General features: G+C 33.0%; 2 protein-coding genes across 3 annotated transcripts in view; one reads left to right on the top strand and one right to left on the bottom strand.

Moving 5' to 3' along the window:
• LOC117105684 (probable tRNA(His) guanylyltransferase) overlaps positions 1–791 on the bottom strand; it is a 6,230-nt gene extending 5,439 nt beyond the window's left edge. Inside the window, exon 1 of the mRNA XM_033246910.1 lies at positions 659–791. The gene's annotated coding sequence lies outside the window, so the exon portion shown is untranslated. The remainder of the gene's footprint in view (positions 1–658) is intronic.
• Positions 792–822: 31 nt separating this feature from the next.
• Positions 823–14,702, top strand: LOC117105683 (protein regulator of cytokinesis 1-like). Of its 2 annotated transcripts, XM_033246908.1 has the most exons (14): positions 823–977; positions 1,538–1,793; positions 1,975–2,208; positions 2,702–2,872; positions 3,090–3,239; positions 3,402–3,549; positions 3,924–4,060; positions 5,704–5,799; positions 7,191–7,337; positions 7,817–7,939; positions 8,430–8,537; positions 9,295–9,462; positions 10,612–10,747; positions 13,143–14,702. In XM_033246908.1, exons 1-13 carry the CDS (start codon positions 961–963, stop codon positions 10,705–10,707), a joined length of 1,851 nt encoding a protein of 616 aa, XP_033102799.1. In that variant the 5' UTR covers positions 823–960; the 3' UTR covers positions 10,708–10,747; positions 13,143–14,702. The 2 variants fall into 2 exon arrangements, with proteins under 2 accessions (XP_033102799.1, XP_033102800.1); XM_033246909.1 differs by lacking the exon at positions 8,430–8,537.
• The last annotated feature ends 3,712 nt before the right edge of the window (positions 14,703–18,414 follow it).

Here is an 18,414-nt window from a genome sequence, read left to right as displayed (position 1 = left end):
TATTAATAATAATAATATGAGAAAAATACCAATAAAACACCAATAACAATAACTTTTTAAATTACTATTATTAAAATTATAATACTAAGACTAATAAATAATAATAATAATAATATGAATAATAATAATAAAAAATCGAAAATTATTTATTATTTATATGGTACTGTAATAATAATACTGTAATATCAGCAAAATTTTGAATATATAATGTTAATGCTAAGACTAATAATTAATATTAAAACTAACGGTAATATAAACAACAATAATAATAACTACAATAATAACAGCAATAATAATAACAATTAGTACAATGTAGTACCAGTAAATGACTTGTGGCCGAGTTGACTTGTGGCCGAGTTGATTTGTGGCCGAGATGACTTGTGGCCGAGTTGACTGTAGCCAAACTTTTTGTGGCCGAGTTGACTTGTGGAGAATTAACTTGTGGCCGAGTTGACTTGTGGCCGAGTTGGATCGAATTCCTGGAGGGGCCTTACGAACCTACACCTAGTGGTGGTACACAGCTCTGCTCCAGCCTCCAGGCTAGGGTAGGCTACCCAGGATTAGCTAGCTAGGCACAAGCCTGCCCTTATGTTTTAGTTCGTTAGCCTAACATGAGAGGAACAGTCTCAGTCTACTACTATCTACGACATTTAATTACCTCTACAAATTCATTTTGAAGAAAACATATCTAGGCCTACTGTGCTTTTTAAAAATTTCTGTACAGTACTCTACATTTATTTAGGATTTACAGTGAGAAAAATATCAATAAACTGATAACGCCCTCTATTGATTACTTGATTGACCAATAAGCATTCATAATTTTTTAGGCCATTTTCAAATCTGAATATAGGCCTAGGCGTATGTAGCTGACCATGATTGCTGTGTTTTCCAAAGAGAGGTAGAGTGATAAATATCTGATAATTATAGTACTTTATAAAGTATTCGCAAAATAATTTTAAAATGGCTGTAAATAAACGGTGAGTGAAAGATATACAGCTTTGTTGATGTTTGTTGATACATTTTAAGTAGTTTTTTTCAAACATATTTCGCTATGCATAGGCCTAGGGTAGGGAAGGCCTACTACTACTAAAAATACTCTAGCTAGGCCCTAGGAGCCTAGGCCTAGGCCTACTAGGGCCTAGGCTAGGCTAGCATCTTGCCCGGACCCTCCTCTCATCTCAGAATCAAGCAGTGGATCACAAGAAGCTTTAATTTACCTCCTGCTTGATGTAGCTAAAATAACTTCTCATTTTTAAATTTTATAAATTAGTTAGACTAGGCCTAGGCCTATGCCTCCTATTTCCTAGCCAGCCTAAAATTGCCGTTTTGTTTGGTTTATTGACGTTTTATTGACCTGCTACCCTAAATTAATTATAGTGAGATAGGCTGGGCCATACTTAGCTTGGCCAAGGCTAGTTCAAGGCCTTTTTAGTGTACAGTATTTAATATTTATGACATGTTTTTATGTCAGCCAAAATATGTGCAAGCAAATTACTGTATTACCATGATTTTAAATGTATTTGTATTTTTTAATCAGAGAGAGTATGAAAATGGAAATAGGATCCTGTCTAGATGCAGCTCTCATTCAACTTGCACAAATCTGGAATGAAATTGGAATTTGTGAGGAACAGCGACAAGAGCGACAGGGTGTGGTGATGCACCATCTTCGCAATCTACTTCAAGAAATGGTTGATGAGGAGCAAGAGATGAGTAACCGTCTTAAAAAAAGCGTTGAGAAGTGTCGCCATGAACTAAAAGCTCTGGTAGAAGAACTCGGAGAGGAGGATGTTAGGGTAGGCTAATTGTAACTATTTGTGGTTGTTTTTTATCATCACATCATATGGTGTACTGCAAACATGTTAATTTATGCTGTTTTTTATGGGGCAGTGCGTAGTGGAAAGGTCCATTATTATTATTATTAAGTTTTTTATATTTTTAAAATTAACAAATTGAATATTGTAATCATTTTTATAGCCAGAGGAAGGACTGACTATCCTCCAGCTAGAGAAGATACTTAGATCTCAAGTTGATTCCTTATCGAAAGTTAAGCAGCAACGACTTGATTATCTGAAGAATCTGAAAGACACAGAGCAGGCGCTGTGTGATGCATTGTGTGTCACGCCTTACTATATTCCAACTGGAATAGTACCAACACAAAAGGACCTAGATAAACTTAAGGAAAATATTGCGTCATTGACTGCAGAAAAGGTAGGCCTTAGGAAAGATAAAGTTTCTTGATTTGCTCTATTTTTATTTTCAACTTGAAAACACTTTGATAACACCATTGTAAGAGCACTATTAATGAACAGCAGTATAAATTTTCTGTTTATTTATAGTATTTTTTTTTTATTGTTATCGTTAATCCTAATAAGTTGTAAAATGTTATTAATATTATTTTATTAGTAGTATGTCCTTAAACAAAACATATTTAGAATGGAATAATTGAGGAGCAGCATATTTTATGCAATCTATCCTTAAAGATAAATAGGTTATTTTAAGAAAAAGACCTAGATTCGGGAGTCAGAACCACAGAGTGTTTGCAGCAGCAAAAGATGATTGGCACAAAGTTCACTGGTGCTCCTGCAATACTGACAGGTCTCTCATATTTTGCCCTCTCCCCCCCCCCCAACATACCTGTATGAAGTGCTGGAATTTCTCTAAAGAAACTTTGAGGTAGAGTGAGTATTTTTTTTTTAAATAGGCAAAACGACAAAGCACATTTGCGTCAGTCAAGAAGGAGATAGTAGCTCTGTTTGAGTCTTTGGAACAAGGTCCAAATACATCGTTTGAAAGAGAAGTCGTTTGCGAAGAAGAGGATACATTTCAATTATCTATGGCCAACATAGATGCGTTGAAACAGTTACGAAATGATGTAAGTGAATATATAAAAACATCAAAGATTGAAAATGGGTTACCTGTATCAAAATTGTAGACTAGTCTATAGATGTGTTAAATTAAAATTATTTAATAGATGAATATCTGAGAGTATTTTAAATACAAATTTATATCGCCTAATTTACTTTTTTTCAATAGTTTTAACTGATCAAATATATAAAAAACATGTTTGCTTTATTCATTTTTTTTTTCAGCTTGAAATTACTGAAAAAGAAAATGAAATTTTAGCCCATGAACTGAATGAGAAGATTACATTACTGTGGAAGAGACTAAGGATAGATGAAGCAGAAACACAACACTTTCTAATGACACACAAAGGCCACCAACCAAAGACACTTAAATCTGTAAGTCTGTGCTATATAAATCTTTATTTTTATTGTTTTTCAATTATATTCATAATTGAAAATGACCAACATATGTTACATTGTAAGCAAGTCATGTTAGCATTTTTATATGTATGCACGTTTCTTAATAAACAGTAATTAACTTGTTTACCTCCCTCCCAGCTGAAAGAAGAATTGCAAAGACTGGAACAACTAAAGAAGGAGAACATAAAGAAAGTGATAGAAGAAATGAGAGAAGAGTTAGCGTCATGGTGGAATAACTGTTTCTTCAGTAGAGAGCAGAAACAAGCTTTCACGCCAGCATATGATGGTAGGAACTTTGACAGAATTCAAATGTGGAAATTGAATAATACCATGATTTTTCGCCTTTTTAAAAAATAATCAAATAATATGACAATGATTTTTCATCCTGAGGATAAAGCAAAAAACAGTTTTTTTGTTTTGGCCAAGCACAGTGAAATTTGTGGGAAAATTGTGTTGGTTGCTTGGGAGTTTTAATTAAATTACTTTTTTGTTTACATTGTCCACCTCAACCCCATAGTTCAGTGCCAACCATCCATCTCCACATGAATTTTGGTTGACAAAATGGGAACCACAGCGTGTTGGATGGTTAAACTAACACTAGATTTCAAAGCTTTAAGTCAGTCAAGCTTGGGCAACTAATTTATTTTCTTTCGCTTTCAGATAATTACACCGAGGAGTTACTTGAATTACATGATCAGGAAGTCGCACGAGTCAAGAGTTACTATGAAGAAAATAAAGAAATATTAGAATCTATCAAGAAGAGAGAGGACATGTGGAAAAAGATGTTGGAGTTTGAGGTAGCCCATTCAATATGCCAGCACTCATACATTGGCTAACCTTCAATTCCAATGTTTTCACCCATGCAATAATGCTTTCAGGCACCATGCATTAATATTTTAGTTAGATGGTCTCTCTATTTACTGCTTTATTCATTAATACTGCTATAACATCTATAAAATCTTATTAACATACTACACTTTACCATTATTAGTACTGCAAGATATTATATGCACACCATCAGTGATAGGTACTAGCGCATTAAAAAGCACAATTAATATTTGTATTAGTAGTAGTAATAATATTATATTTATAAACACCAATATCCTAAGTGGTTGGCTGGGATTCAAAGCTCAACACAGACCAAACCATAGCTCTATACAGTAATTGAATTGCAAAGTATGATATACCTCCTCGCTTGATGCTTAGCATTTTCATTGCATTAGATTGCTATAGGAATAGTGATGGGCTAGAATGACTTTTTTCCTTATGTACAGAGAGTATTTGTAATAAGATTATCCATTTGTCCTTACTTAGGTTTCAGTTCGGTTTTAGTTTGTGTTGATAACATAAATCATCTAAAAGGGTGGGGGGCGGTATATTCCTACGTTTCACACAACTAAACCTAGACTCTTCAAGTACACCATAGCTATTGATTTATGGTCGTAACTCAAGGAATCAGTAGTCTTGGGGGAAAATGAATTGGATGAGTGGGTATCCATAAGGAAAAGGAGGTTGTACAGAATCCCCGGGGACAAGGAGTAGTGGAACCAGTATTACTGAGGACAGTGATTAAACTTGACTAGCACAATAATATCACTTAAAAAATAAATATTTTGAATTTCTTTTCATTCATTTTGCATTCCTTTCACTTTAAATAGACCATTTATTTTAGTGCATGGTGCCTCTGATATATTCCCCACAGTACAGGAGTAATCATGTATCACCCTTGTGCTGTGGGGTGTATGACAAGCTATGAACAAGAGTAATACGCAAGAATAGCATTAACCATCATATTAATAATTCATCTATCTAATAACCCTTTGTTGATTTTATATTATGTGTAGTTGAAGCCATGTCTGAAAATGTATCATTATTTTTTGGATATGGTGATTATGTTTTTCAATAACAGTATTATTATATCTGATAAATATCATGTCTTATACTCATTTTATAAATTCATTATTTATAATACATTTCATTATCATTTATAATACATTTTTTTTAAAAACTTTTTTTATATATTATAATTATACTGTAAATTCCTGAGGTATGTTTGGCACATTAACAAATGCACATATCATACCTGCACTTGAAGGGAATACATAGAGGTCTACAACAAAATTTCATTCACACTTTATCGAAAGGTTAAACCAAATGATTAAAATTGTTTATACATAGTAGTAATTTCAAAAGGCCAATAAACCATAAAAAGAAAACTGAATTTATATTTTGATATAAGCAATGTGTAATTATCATTGTTAAGTTCAAACTACAGTACAGTATTATATTATTACTGATGAATATTTATGAGATGGTTGAATTTCTTTCCTTGCATATTAATTTTGAGATCCTCTCTCGTATTGTAATATTGTTCATGTATTGCATTTGTTGAATATGCTAATTTTGGTTAATGAGATAACAATTTGATTCTATTTTGTAGCACAAAGCTAATGACCCTAACCGGTTCTTCAGTCGCACTTGTAACCTACTGCAGGAGGAAAAGACAAGGAAGAAACTCAACAAAGAGTTGCCTAAAGCAAGTTATTCTGTATTTTTTTTATTTACTATTAGTAGTAATAAAGTATCTGTGGGTTGAAGATTGACCAGAATATAATCGGTATTATGAACGTCGATTTCTACAAATGGTCTTATATCTTGTATTTGTATTTGACATCGGGAAGGCTAGATGATCGCGAAATGCATGTAAACAACACAACTCAGCGATCTAAAGAACACGGTAGAAAGGTCTATAAAACATACAAAAGTTTTAATAAGAATTAAAACAATATTTTATTAAACAGGAGAATACCAGCGATTAGAATAATTTCGTTTTTGTCAAAGATAAATTTAGCTAGGCTCTAGCGCGGTGAAGAATGCTGCTGCTGCACTGTCGGTTCCTGCTAGGCCTGGCTGCCGTCAGCTTATCGGCGCTTAATGGCAGAGTATAGGCCTAGGTAGTGGAAACTGACGCCTGAGCGAGTTTACAAATTTTTAAATTTACAAATACCCTTTTGGTACCAATGGGTACGTAAAATGGACATCTTACTGTAAAGCGTTTTGGCCCAGCGATTGAGGTTCAGACTCTCAACCTGCATGGTTTGGGGGTTCGGAACTCTCCCTGTGCAAGTCACTTGTGTCCTTGGGCAAGGCGCTTTATCTGCGTTTCTCCAAGGAACCTACCACCATATGCTGGGAAGCTAAGCAGGCTCACTGGGAAAAGTGGTGATCCCTTCAAAGCATTGCACCGTCTGGCCCAAAGGGATGGGCAAACAACCTAACCTGTATGATATCTATATCTGTACATGATCAAGGAAGTCAGCCAGAGCCAATAAAGAATGTGATTGCTGTTATGCCATTCACCAAAACAGGATGACTAAACACAGATATGAAAGGAAAACAAATAATAAAGAATGTAACATAGAGGAGTTTACAAATTGAAAAAAAAAAAAATGTGTGAGACTTGATTGCAATAGATTGTTGAGGAATATTGATTAGTTAGATCAATTTCATTTCATACTATAAACCATGCAACACTGTTAAATTAAGGGACTCAAACAATACTGGTTTTATATTTAGCATAATTAGACTGAAATGAAAAATCCCAAATATTGTGGCAATGCTTTCTGTTAGAATGTATTTGTGTTGCTTTGGCCTACAACACAAAAATCACCACTTTGATGACTGCAGTAGTAATTATGTGTGTAAAACTTTTCCACAGAAGCTTAAATTTCCCCCTTCCCAAATAATCACTCGCCTAAACAAAAGTAAGTGTTTAGCTCAGTGTTTTTAGCTCACCTGCCATTTTCTAACAACAAGCCCTGGAATTTTGAAGATATTGAAAGTGAAAGCAAATTCATAAATGATTTAACAGATATGGAAACATATCTTTATTATTCGACTTAAATTATTATTTTGCACTTTTTACAGCTTGAGCAACAACTTTCTGAACGGATTACACAGTATGAGGAAGAAAAAGGCAAGCCATTTCTAGTGGATGGTTGTCGGTTCATGGATTATGTACAGGCCCAATGGGTTGATCATGAAAACGAGAAGCAAATTCAGAAGGAAATGAGGGTAGGTGATGTGACATTGTGGAGTTACCATGTCATACATCAATGACAAACTTAATTAATACAGTAAATAATAAAAATAATTGAAATTTTAATGATTGTGTTAGAATGTGTTGATTTTTTTAATGTTCTTATGATTGTGTTGGAATGTAACATTATTTTTGTATTTATAAATAATTGGATTAAAATGTTTTGTCTTTGTTTCTAATGTGTTATTTTTTCCGTTTTCTCTGATTAAGTGAATTGCAAAAATTAATAATTTTATATATTAAAAAATACATATACGAGCCTTCTTGGTACAGAATATTTAGGAATACAACTGAGTCGAATCCTGTAAATAATATCAAGATTTTTGGCCAGCCATGGCTTGAAGTGTCCCAAAGTTATATAATACAGTGCTTCACAAAATCTTCAACATGTACTTGATGTGTTTTTTTTGGAGAGGAATGTAAGTTTTTGTTGTTATATTGCTGCATTCTACAGATGAAAAATAAACAGAAACAGACTCAAGAAGAGATGACATTTGGCAGTAAGCCTAGTACACCATCTGCAAAACGTAGATTCATGGGCACTCCTAACAAGACACCAAACAAGAAACTCCGTGGGGTATGTGAAGAAGTTATATCTTGGCTGGAGGCTAATTACCATTGCTCAAAAATGATGACTGAACTTTGTAAAATTTGAAGAATTTACATTTTTTTGTAGAATATACGATTTTAATGGTACTTTGAAATCATATATATTATTTATGTTGTTGTCATGTAGTTTAGTCCAATGACTTGGCATCAATTTTTTTTTAAGTACTAATTTTTTTTTATGATAACTAATAATAATTGCAATTCATAAAAATATATAGAAATCTAAGACACTTCTTACAAGCATTTTTTCAATATAACAGTCAACATATAATTGAAGATTAAAGAACACATCTTACAATAGTAGATAAATTCTTTTAGACATCTTTGAATATTTACATATAAATAATAATAGCATTATGCCATTTATATTTCCAATCAGATCTGAGTATAGAAGTATCTTAAATTGAACTTATTAAATTGAATATAATAGAGTCTTCCACTTTTTTTAAAAAAAACAGATGAATGGAGGTGTTGCACCATCCCCACGGTCTTTTGCCTCATCAAGTATAATGCCTTCACCCTCAATGAAACGTCCTCCAAAAGGAACAAATATGAATACCACAAAGGTAACTCCTTTAAACCAACAGCAAATGAAGTGTGTATATAAGGTTTTGAAACACATCAATAAATAGATACATAGGTTTTTGTCTCCTATAGTATCTGAGGTTCCTGGGTTCAAATCCCTATATGATTGATTTGCTTACATTTACCAGATATTTCTGGGTATAAGTCGACCCCCCTCCCCCCACCAATAGCAAAAGTCAGAGCTTGTGAGCCCAACACTGGGCCAAGCTAGGGCCTAAGTAAGTTAATTTTTTTGGACTTGCACACCTATAGGGCAGGCTACCTTTTGTATATTTGCACCTATTGTTAAATCATTTGTTAAATTGCATGTTCTGTAAACTTCTGTAGGCACTTAGAAATAAGGCTAGCCAATCAGGACACACACCTCTGCACATACCATTTCCATCTCCATCAAGGTCGTCTAGGTACACCAGCACCATAGTGAGTATTAGCTTGGGGTGGAGTTGAGTTGGCAGATAAAGTACAATAGAGGGTGGATACTGTACAGTAACATGTATTCTCCATCCATTATTGTAGTAGGTTAGGTGCCAAGGATTGCTTCTAACAATGATAGTAGAGATGATATAAGAGGGTGGATATACTTGTGAATTAATAAACAAGTGCAACACATAAAGTTACAATTAGTTTCTAGGATACTTTATGTTATGGTTTAGTTTATGTGTTTTTGTTATATCCCATCCATTTTATTTTTTTCTTCTTTAAATGGTTATATGTGGTATACAATTTTTTTTTTTTCAGACACCAAAAAGGTTTCGCAATACACATTCACGTATCCAGCGACGTGCACTAACAGATAAGAACACACAGGACGTAACACTAAGTACAACAGCATTGAGCAGTGGTAGCATCGTTAATCATGCAAATTTCTCCATAGCATCAACATGCACCTCGTATTCTGATTTCACGGTAGGTACTACTACTTGCATCCCAGTAGCATATTTTGTCCAGTTTTACCACGGTGGAATGCTCTCATATTATCTGTTCAGTTTACATCCTGCTTTTCTTCCTTTATTTATGTTAGTTTTATATTACCGTAAATGCTTGAATAAGTGCCGCAGTGCTTATAAAATTTTTATAATTGTTGAATACTGGCAACCAAGTCAAAATAAGAAAACTCTGGTGTACATTTTTTAAAATATAGTAACTTCTTTCTTTGAGTAGTAAAAACGGGACATATAGTAATGCAGTGTGGTTTCTATACTACTTCCACAAGCACACATTGGATCAGACATTAAACCAAACATATACTGTACCTAATGTATACATAATAATGTAGTGTAAAATTTGTATTTTTTTTTAATGATTTAAAAATGCTGCTTATATCTTTGTAGGACGTTTGCCAAAATCTCACATGACATGGACACTGAATGAGATTCCAGTCATTTTGCCTCTATTACAAACATTTTATTATTGTATTGTTTGTTTTTATTTTGAATCTATTACAGTAGAATATCAATAGTTGAAAATGAAGTGACTGGTACTTTTATTGTTTTTTAATCGTTGTTATTGCTATTATTATATTTATTTATTTATTATTGTTATTCTTGGAATCATTCATAGTCAATTTTAACTACATAGGTCCAGATGGTAATTTCTTTGTAATGTAGTATTTAAAAATTAAATTTTGACCTTGATTTTATCTCTTATGGTATCTTTCTATTAACTCAACAATCCAATTCTGAATGTCATCTATTTTCTAAAGTTATGACATTAAAAGAGTATCCGTATTCCAACCCCATTGATCATAAACTTGTGATATATTACGCTGTGCTTTAAAACACATGCATCAAATTCATTCTATTCTTCTGTTGACCAAAATAAATCACTATGTTCCCAGGTTAAATAAAGCTTTCTGCATCATATATTTCCAGGTTAGCCAAAGCTTAGTGCAATATCATGCACTGCATTTAATTAATGCTAGCATCATCTGCTTTTCACCTTTTATTTCATTATCTGGAGCAGGTTTATTGAGTGTCTACATTCATTTTCCAAAATAGATGTTTTGAATTGAATTGAAAAAAAACCTTTAAATGTGGTTATTTTGCAACCCAACAGCATGGCTTACGAGATGCTAACAGACCATATGCTAACAGCAGTATACTCACAAGTCCCAAACCGCTGAAAATTTCAACCAAAACAATGAATATTTAAAAAGGCACAAGATAAACAGGTGGTGGACTTGCATCATGTGGTAGGATCTCTATCTATTTTTGTCTTTGTTTTGTTGTTGTATTGTGCTAATCACCTGACATTACTAATTCCATCACCAATGTTTTCACATGACTCTTATTCATCCTTCCATGCTTGTTAATATAACATCCTTAGCTGTCCATTCATTGATTGGTAATATTTTATTTTTAGATGAGTGTTCAAATTAATTTAAATTAAATTTAACACCATAATTAGCCATGTTGATCATTTGAAACCTTATGATCAGTGACATATCTAGGAGTTTTGAAATGGAAGGGGGTGCGAAGTGAGGTTGGGGAGGGAACAAATTGGGGTTGGAGGGGCCTCAATGATTTAATGAGAGGCGACGTCTCTCTTGCAAATTAAGTTGATGAGGTTAATTTTATATAAATGAGCGTGGCGTTTTTTTGCTTTGGATATTTTCGATGGGGGAGGGGCAACTGGGGGCACAAGTGTTTTTTAGGGTGAGTGCTCCTCGTGCACCCCCTAAATGCACCACTGCCCTTGATGAGGCTTGGGAAGTTGGCTTTGAAAGGATGCAACCAAGACCTTGGAATTGGAAGGCAGGTATCATTTTTAACCGCCAAGATAAAGTTCCACTTCTCCATGCCTTATACAAGATTTGGCAAATTGATATAGATTTTAAAAATAATTTGCCTACGTAATGTTTATATATGTTGTGTGTCTGATTATTATTATTGTTTTGTGATTTTGTACCTATATCTGATCCTGCAACATTTCAGCACTATAACTTGCCTCTCAGATATTTAGTCTAACTACAAAATATAATTTTTGCAACAGAAGTTAATCAGAAACATGGTTATTGCCTTTGAAAAATTAAAAATGTTAAAGATAAACAATGGTACTCAATACTACACAGCTGGGTAAATTGTGCTTACAACATTTCATTTCACTGTAAACCGCAACTCATTGCACTTCCTTCTAATCATCGTCATATGACAAACACAGTCGGACGTGAGGTCATGTTGTCATTACCCTCCCAATGAATTTGATTTCCTTTTTCTTTCAACAAAATTGTTTCTTTACAACTAAAGTTCATCATAAAATAGAAGCAAAGTCTGTCTACACTCTGAAATTTTATGTGACAAATACAGTGATTTTCTGATATATATGTGATATGATGATAATCGCATGCAATATAAAGTGCAATCACACATTTGTCACATAAAACTAGTATGGGCAGAACATTTTATTCTACTGTATTTGATAGTGATCCCACACTATTGGATTATATTTTTCTAAAAAAAAGTAAATTTTGGGAACCATTTTCCCATTCAAATCAGTTTCCCACAATTTGCTTACACTTAAAACATAATTTTGAGATCTTGGATTGTCCTAATGTTGATAAATCTCTCCAGTACTTAGCAATCAATTTACTAATATAAGCTTCAAACTCATTCTCTTAGCTGTTTCTTACATTCTTTTTTGATTGCTGTTTCAACTGATATACTGTAGCTTGGTAGTTTATGTACGAACATTTGCTAAGGTTCACTCCCCCGTTTCCATTATAAGCTAGCTGATTTAGTTACAGATTAGCTGTCCAAGACGGTGAAAGTTTACAAATTGCTGTACTTTGCTCTGCCTTGCATAGTTAATGTATGAACATCATCATTGCTAATAATAAATATCCACTCCCCCTGTACTTCTAATTGCATTATAGGAGGTTAACTGGTGCAGGTCACATCTTGGCTGGCCAGAGCAATGACTATTTGATATTGCTAAAATTTACTCTCTGTTTGCACAATTCATTTGCAACACAGCCGACATTTGCATAATTAATGTATTAATGTTTTTTGTTGTTGTTGAATTCACTGCCCTGTCGCTACTCACAATGCTTTGCAATGCTGGATCACTTAGTCAAAAGCTTGGCTGTCCAGGGTAGTTAGGCCTAATGTTATGTTGCTATTACACTTCACCACTTCTCATAATGCTTTGCTATGCTGACTGTCGAGGGTAGTTAATGTTACGTTGCTATTACACTTCACTTCTCTAGGGAGTACATCAGTGATTGTTATTCTATAACAGTTGCTCAAAAATGATGGCAAAGAAGATTATTTGTTCTTAATTAACTATCAGTTTAAATTTTAAAAACCTACGAAAGCATGACATACACTTCTTCATTTAAATTCTTAAAAGAATCCTTTTGCACGTGCACAGTGGCAGACATGATAATTTATCTGTTTTTCTCCTAAATTTTATTGTCATTTTCTTGGTTAATAATTTTGTAACCAGATATTATTTGTTCTGTATTTTAGATGTTTTTGCAGATAATATTTATTATCTGACAGTTAGATTTTTTTTCCTTTGTAATCTATGGTGAAATGATTTTTTTAAATACCCTTTTTTAAAATACCCTTTGTTTTGTTATTTTACAGAGAGCATTAAACTCCACGAACAGTTTGAACAAACGAAGCAGTGCGATCCCTTCTAGCCCATCCCATGCAAATCAAAATAAGTACTACAATCGAGTTGCTTATATATAGAATGATACAAGTTTTTAATTAGATAAATAGTTATTGTTTATAAAATTTCACTCTTCTGAATTAAAATCTTGTTAAAATGTTGGTTTCTTTTTAATAGGCCAATTTGTAGATTTGAGAATTACTATTATTGTGGTGGTTTTTGCTTGCAGAAACTTAATTTTTTTTACTAAAATTTACATTTTGGGTCAAATAAAACTTTTAATGATATTACATACTACATGAATGCATGCTTAATATTTAATGGGATTCATTAACCACTGCTTGTTTACATTTTATTTTGTTAGTATAATGGTATTTTGTTTTATTTTTTTTTTTCATTTTGGTGCCTGATGGTGATAGCTAAAATAAATGGTAAACTGAATAATTATAAGTTTTTTTGATTTATTAAATAAATCAGGGTTTTATATAATAAGGTCTGTGTAGGGGGTGAGTGTTAAACTAAGTGGGTTTTAATAGGAGTATCCTGTTTGCAATGCACGATTTCTGGCAGTCGTGCATTTTGTGTTGCTAAATGTTTTATTATATTGATCGTAAGTTATCCCACCAGAGGCCATTTTCATATGCATGAAGTGTTTCAATCAATACCACATTGCATTTTATAACATCAAAATCTATTGCTTGTAACACATTGGCAATGGCTTTTGTATCTTGACTAACACAATATTAAGCCTAGTAATACATATCTAGTTTGTAGGAATTATTAGTGTTTTTATTTGACTAGATCAGGAGTGGACTAGCAATGCAATGTGCCTTTTGCATATAAGGGACATGTTGTCTGGGTCTATTTAGTTTTGTTTGTGTGTATTTATTATTGCTATTGATAAACTCAACATGAACACATTAAAAAGCAGTTTTATTTTGCAAAATTTTAGGCCAAATTAAAAAAACAAAAAACAAATAAACATGTTTCTTGTTGCCTTCTGTATTCTTTTTTTTTGGTGGGGGTTGCCTCTTTTTTTCCTGTTTACTTTCACAAGTGTAAAAAGAAAGTCCTGCAAAAACAATGCAGCATAATTTGTGTGCATGTGCCAAAGCCTTCCATATGCCTAGATATGCACAGTGTGTGTGAAGTGTGGATATTTGTGTGCTGAGGCCTGGTTCATGCTGAGATATGCATTGTGTGTGCATCTATTAGACCTAGATATGAAGTGTGTGTTAGGCATCTTTGTAGAGAAAGAAAAATAAAAATTCTCCACAAGAAACACATTTTTTTTTTTTTAACTTGGCCTTATATTTTACAAGAAATCTTGCCTTAAGTCCTTGAACAAATTGTCCTCATTGAATAATTTTGTAAGATATTAGAATATAATTTCATTTGTGGATTTTAAAGCTGGTATTTGCGTATATGTTGTGTTTTTTAGCTACTGTGTCACAAAACAACCCACAAAATAGAGAATTTGTAAATATTGTACTTTCACTAATGATCAATAAAAAAACAACTATTAGTAGAAAGGTTATCAGTGTGTTTTGTATTATGAGCCAATGGAGATTTTGAGTAAAATGTGACTTGATGGGAATGCTTTACAGTCAGTGCCTAATGCGACTGTGGACAGGGGCATAAGAAAGACACCCTGGCTAATTCTTTTTCGAAGGAAGGAGGCTGGGATACTCTAGAGCCCAGTATTAGCTCCACCCACTTTGGTGCTTTTAATGTTTTGAGGGCATATTTGAAATTTCTTTTACATATTTTGCTCCTTAAAAAGCTCTGTCTGGAAGATTTGGTGCAAAAAATATTGCTGATGGTATCCTGGAGGCCCCATAAGGTCTGTGTCCCCTGGCTTTGTAAGGATAATGATTTTTTTTCACGCCATGATTTGCTGTCAATAGACTACTGTAAATAATATGGTATCAGAGAGGACTGATTGCAATAACATTGGATACTCTTAATGATTTATTATAATTACATCCTGTATATGTGAGGAATCTTGACTGCAACATAAGGCCAAATAAAAATAATGTGTTGGCCACGCCCGACCGACCCAAATTTTACAAAATTCAGGGTCGGCATTTTAGTTTTTTTTTTTTTTTTTGGGTCGGCATTTTATTTTTTTTTTTTTTTTTTTTTTTTTTTGACAACAAGGAACAATTTTTTTTTTTTGATGAGCTAATAAGGCTGGAATAGCCTTGGACTAGGCTAGGGGCCAAGGCCTAGTCTATTTTAGTGCATGGTACGCGATGCGAATCCAAAGTTGTATTATTTGTGTATTTTCTACTTTTTAGGCGTAAACACATTTTTGGTTAAAAAAAAAAAGTTTTCCTACTGTTTTCCTACCCATTTTTTTGGATTTTCCCAAAACACAATTTTTTTTTTTTGGCCTAAACAAGCATACTTGTACAGGTCATCACTTTAGATCTTTCCAGACTAAAGTAGAGGCTTAAAAAAACCAACCAATAAATGCAGTATAATTTATGAATAAAAAAAATATAGTTTGGGGGATACATTTGAGATGTTTTTAGATGTCACATTCACTACAAACGAGCCACCAAAAAAGTATCAAGAAATACAGGGCCTATCTATCAGTTGCCTGAAGTTGTGAAATTATTGCCTATAATAATTACTGTGAACTATCTATTGAATGTCGAAATACAGTGATTATTGCGTGGGATTCCTATACAATGTAGTCGTTTCCAAATGCATACTTTGAATAACAATGGGATGTGGTTTTGAAAGATTGTATTATTGGCAGTACAAGTCTCTAACCATTACTATTGTATTTTGTACAAGCTACTTTACATTAATGAGGGGCAGGCAGGGAGGTATGCTTTGATGGAACACACACAACATTTAGATAGGCCTACCTAAACCATTCTTACCTGTTACATTTGACCTTATTTCATACAAAAATTATTACATTTTATGTAAGTTTAATTATTTATATTTATAAAATTTATAAAATTTCTTTGATTTTATTAAATATTAAAAAAAACCCATTAAATTAGATATTTTTTCCCCAAAAAATTCACATATCTAGGGTTTTGATAAATTTGAAGGGTTTGATAATTTCTGTGATTTTAATGTTTTATGTTGAAATTCTGTTGATTTTTTTTAGTGGAGTAATTGTAATAAATAATATTATTATGGCAATTATTTATTCATCGTCATTCCAATAAATCATTATACATTAATACAGTAGTTAAAAGAAAAGGTGTAGACACACTTCTAATTGTCTACAGATCAGGCAAACATAAGTGATTATAATAGTTTGTAAGCTGATTTCCTTAAAGTAGAAATTGCAAATAAATCCTTTATCAATATTGTTATTTGATAACAAATTTCTGCTGGTAGCCCTATGGCTTGATGAGAATCAAGACAGTCAAAATAACTGAATGCCAGCACTACTACTACGGGATGGAATTGATCAACAAGGCTGCGACTCATGTTTTCCCTTTTAAAAAAAATTAATCTACAAAACAGCATTGAGTATAACACTGCTTAAATAATATACACATATGGTATAGTAAATTTGATGACATAATTAATGTCGAAATATTGAATCCTAACACGATGGCGTGCATTTCGATACTTGGAGTAGGTATTATACTAACTTATCTGAGATTAATCAGTGGACCTTTCGGTTTTATAGTAAATTTGGTTACATACTTTTCATTAATGTTAATTTCAATTTTTTCTGTATTTATTATTTTCAGATTTTTAAAATAAAATTGTAAATTAGACAAATTAATAAATGTTATAGGTCAAAGTTTAATGAAATATGAATATTCACAACTATGATGGTTGCCTTCCAATCTCAAAATCTGAGATCAATCTTTGCAGGATTTTTCAGTCATCTTTGTTAACTTCAGGTGGTCAGTGGTCTATCTGGTGGGGCACCACCATATGTAGGAAAGGCATCACACACAAATCTATATTTGACTCAAAATTCAGAAGAAAAATTCCACAAAACACAGCTCAGTTCTCATTTTTCACCCCTCCCCTATACCATTCACTATCCCCTTTTGGATTTATTTTAATAATACCAGAAACTACTTTAATTATAAAACTGAAAGGAATTCCTCTGCTTGTTTAATGTTTTGAATAAAAATTTTCATATGACTTTTTAGTTTTCTTCCTCTTTCAAACAGTTTGGAACACTCCACTCAATGTGCCCGTCTGTGTGCAATGATTGCAAAAACAGAATGGCAATTTACTTCACTGTAGTAGAACATTGCAGTTATCTTATATGTAACCATGGACCTAATAATGACACAACCATATCAAGCGCTACTGAACTTGGTAACAAATGAATGATGTAAACACAAATAAGGAAATTATCGATTGTAACTTTGGAAAAACCCAAATCACTTTTTGTATTTCGTAAATTTCATAAGCAAACATTACCGAAAGTGATTAGTTTTTTTAACATCCTGGGATTTCCCAAATATTTCTGGAAGTCCCATATCTTACATTAAAACATTTAAAATTTTGGCTGGGCTTCTGAGAAACTGGGGTGGTCATAGTAATGACACCCAGTGGCAGATTCAAGGGGACCCCCCCCTTTCCCCATACAAAAAAAACAAAAAAACTGTAGAACATTGCAGTTATCCTATATGTAACCATGGACCTAATAATGATGCAACCATATCAAGCTCTACTGAACTTGGTAACAAATGAATGACGTAAACACAAATAAGGAAATTATCGATTGTAACTTTGGAAAAACCCAAATCACTTTTTGTATTTCGTAAATTTCATAAAGCAAACATTTCCGAAAGTGATAAGTTCACTTTTCATTAAAACATTTAAAATTTTGGCTGGGCTTCTGAGAAACTGGTGTGGTTATAATAATGGCACCCAGTGACAGATTCAAGAGGAACCCCCTTTCCCCATACATTTTTCAAAATAAAAAAAAAAATGGGAAAAAAATCTAATTATACTAAATTTTATATTATGAAAAGGTGATGTTCTGAATGTAAATTATACCTGAATGATATTAATTCAAATCTGAGATTGCTATTTCCGGGGCACCTAGAAGTGCGATAATCATAGACCCTCCATCTGTGAAAGTTTCTCCCAGCCCCCTCTCCTATTTCAAATTCATGGATCCACCACTGGTACCAGATACAACATCCATTATCCCAGCCTAAATCTCACACAAGAGTTATTCAAGGAGCTGTACGGATTTATCTCAAATTAAAAGCAGATGCTGGCCAGCTGAAGAGCAAG

This window comes from Anneissia japonica, unplaced genomic scaffold (assembly GCF_011630105.1).
Source record: "Anneissia japonica isolate Jap-2015-1 unplaced genomic scaffold, ASM1163010v1 scaffold287754_len4335492_cov202, whole genome shotgun sequence".
NCBI classification, from domain to species: Eukaryota; Metazoa; Echinodermata; class Crinoidea; order Comatulida; family Comatulidae; genus Anneissia; species Anneissia japonica.
This window is presented reverse-complemented; position numbering and strand designations above follow the sequence as displayed.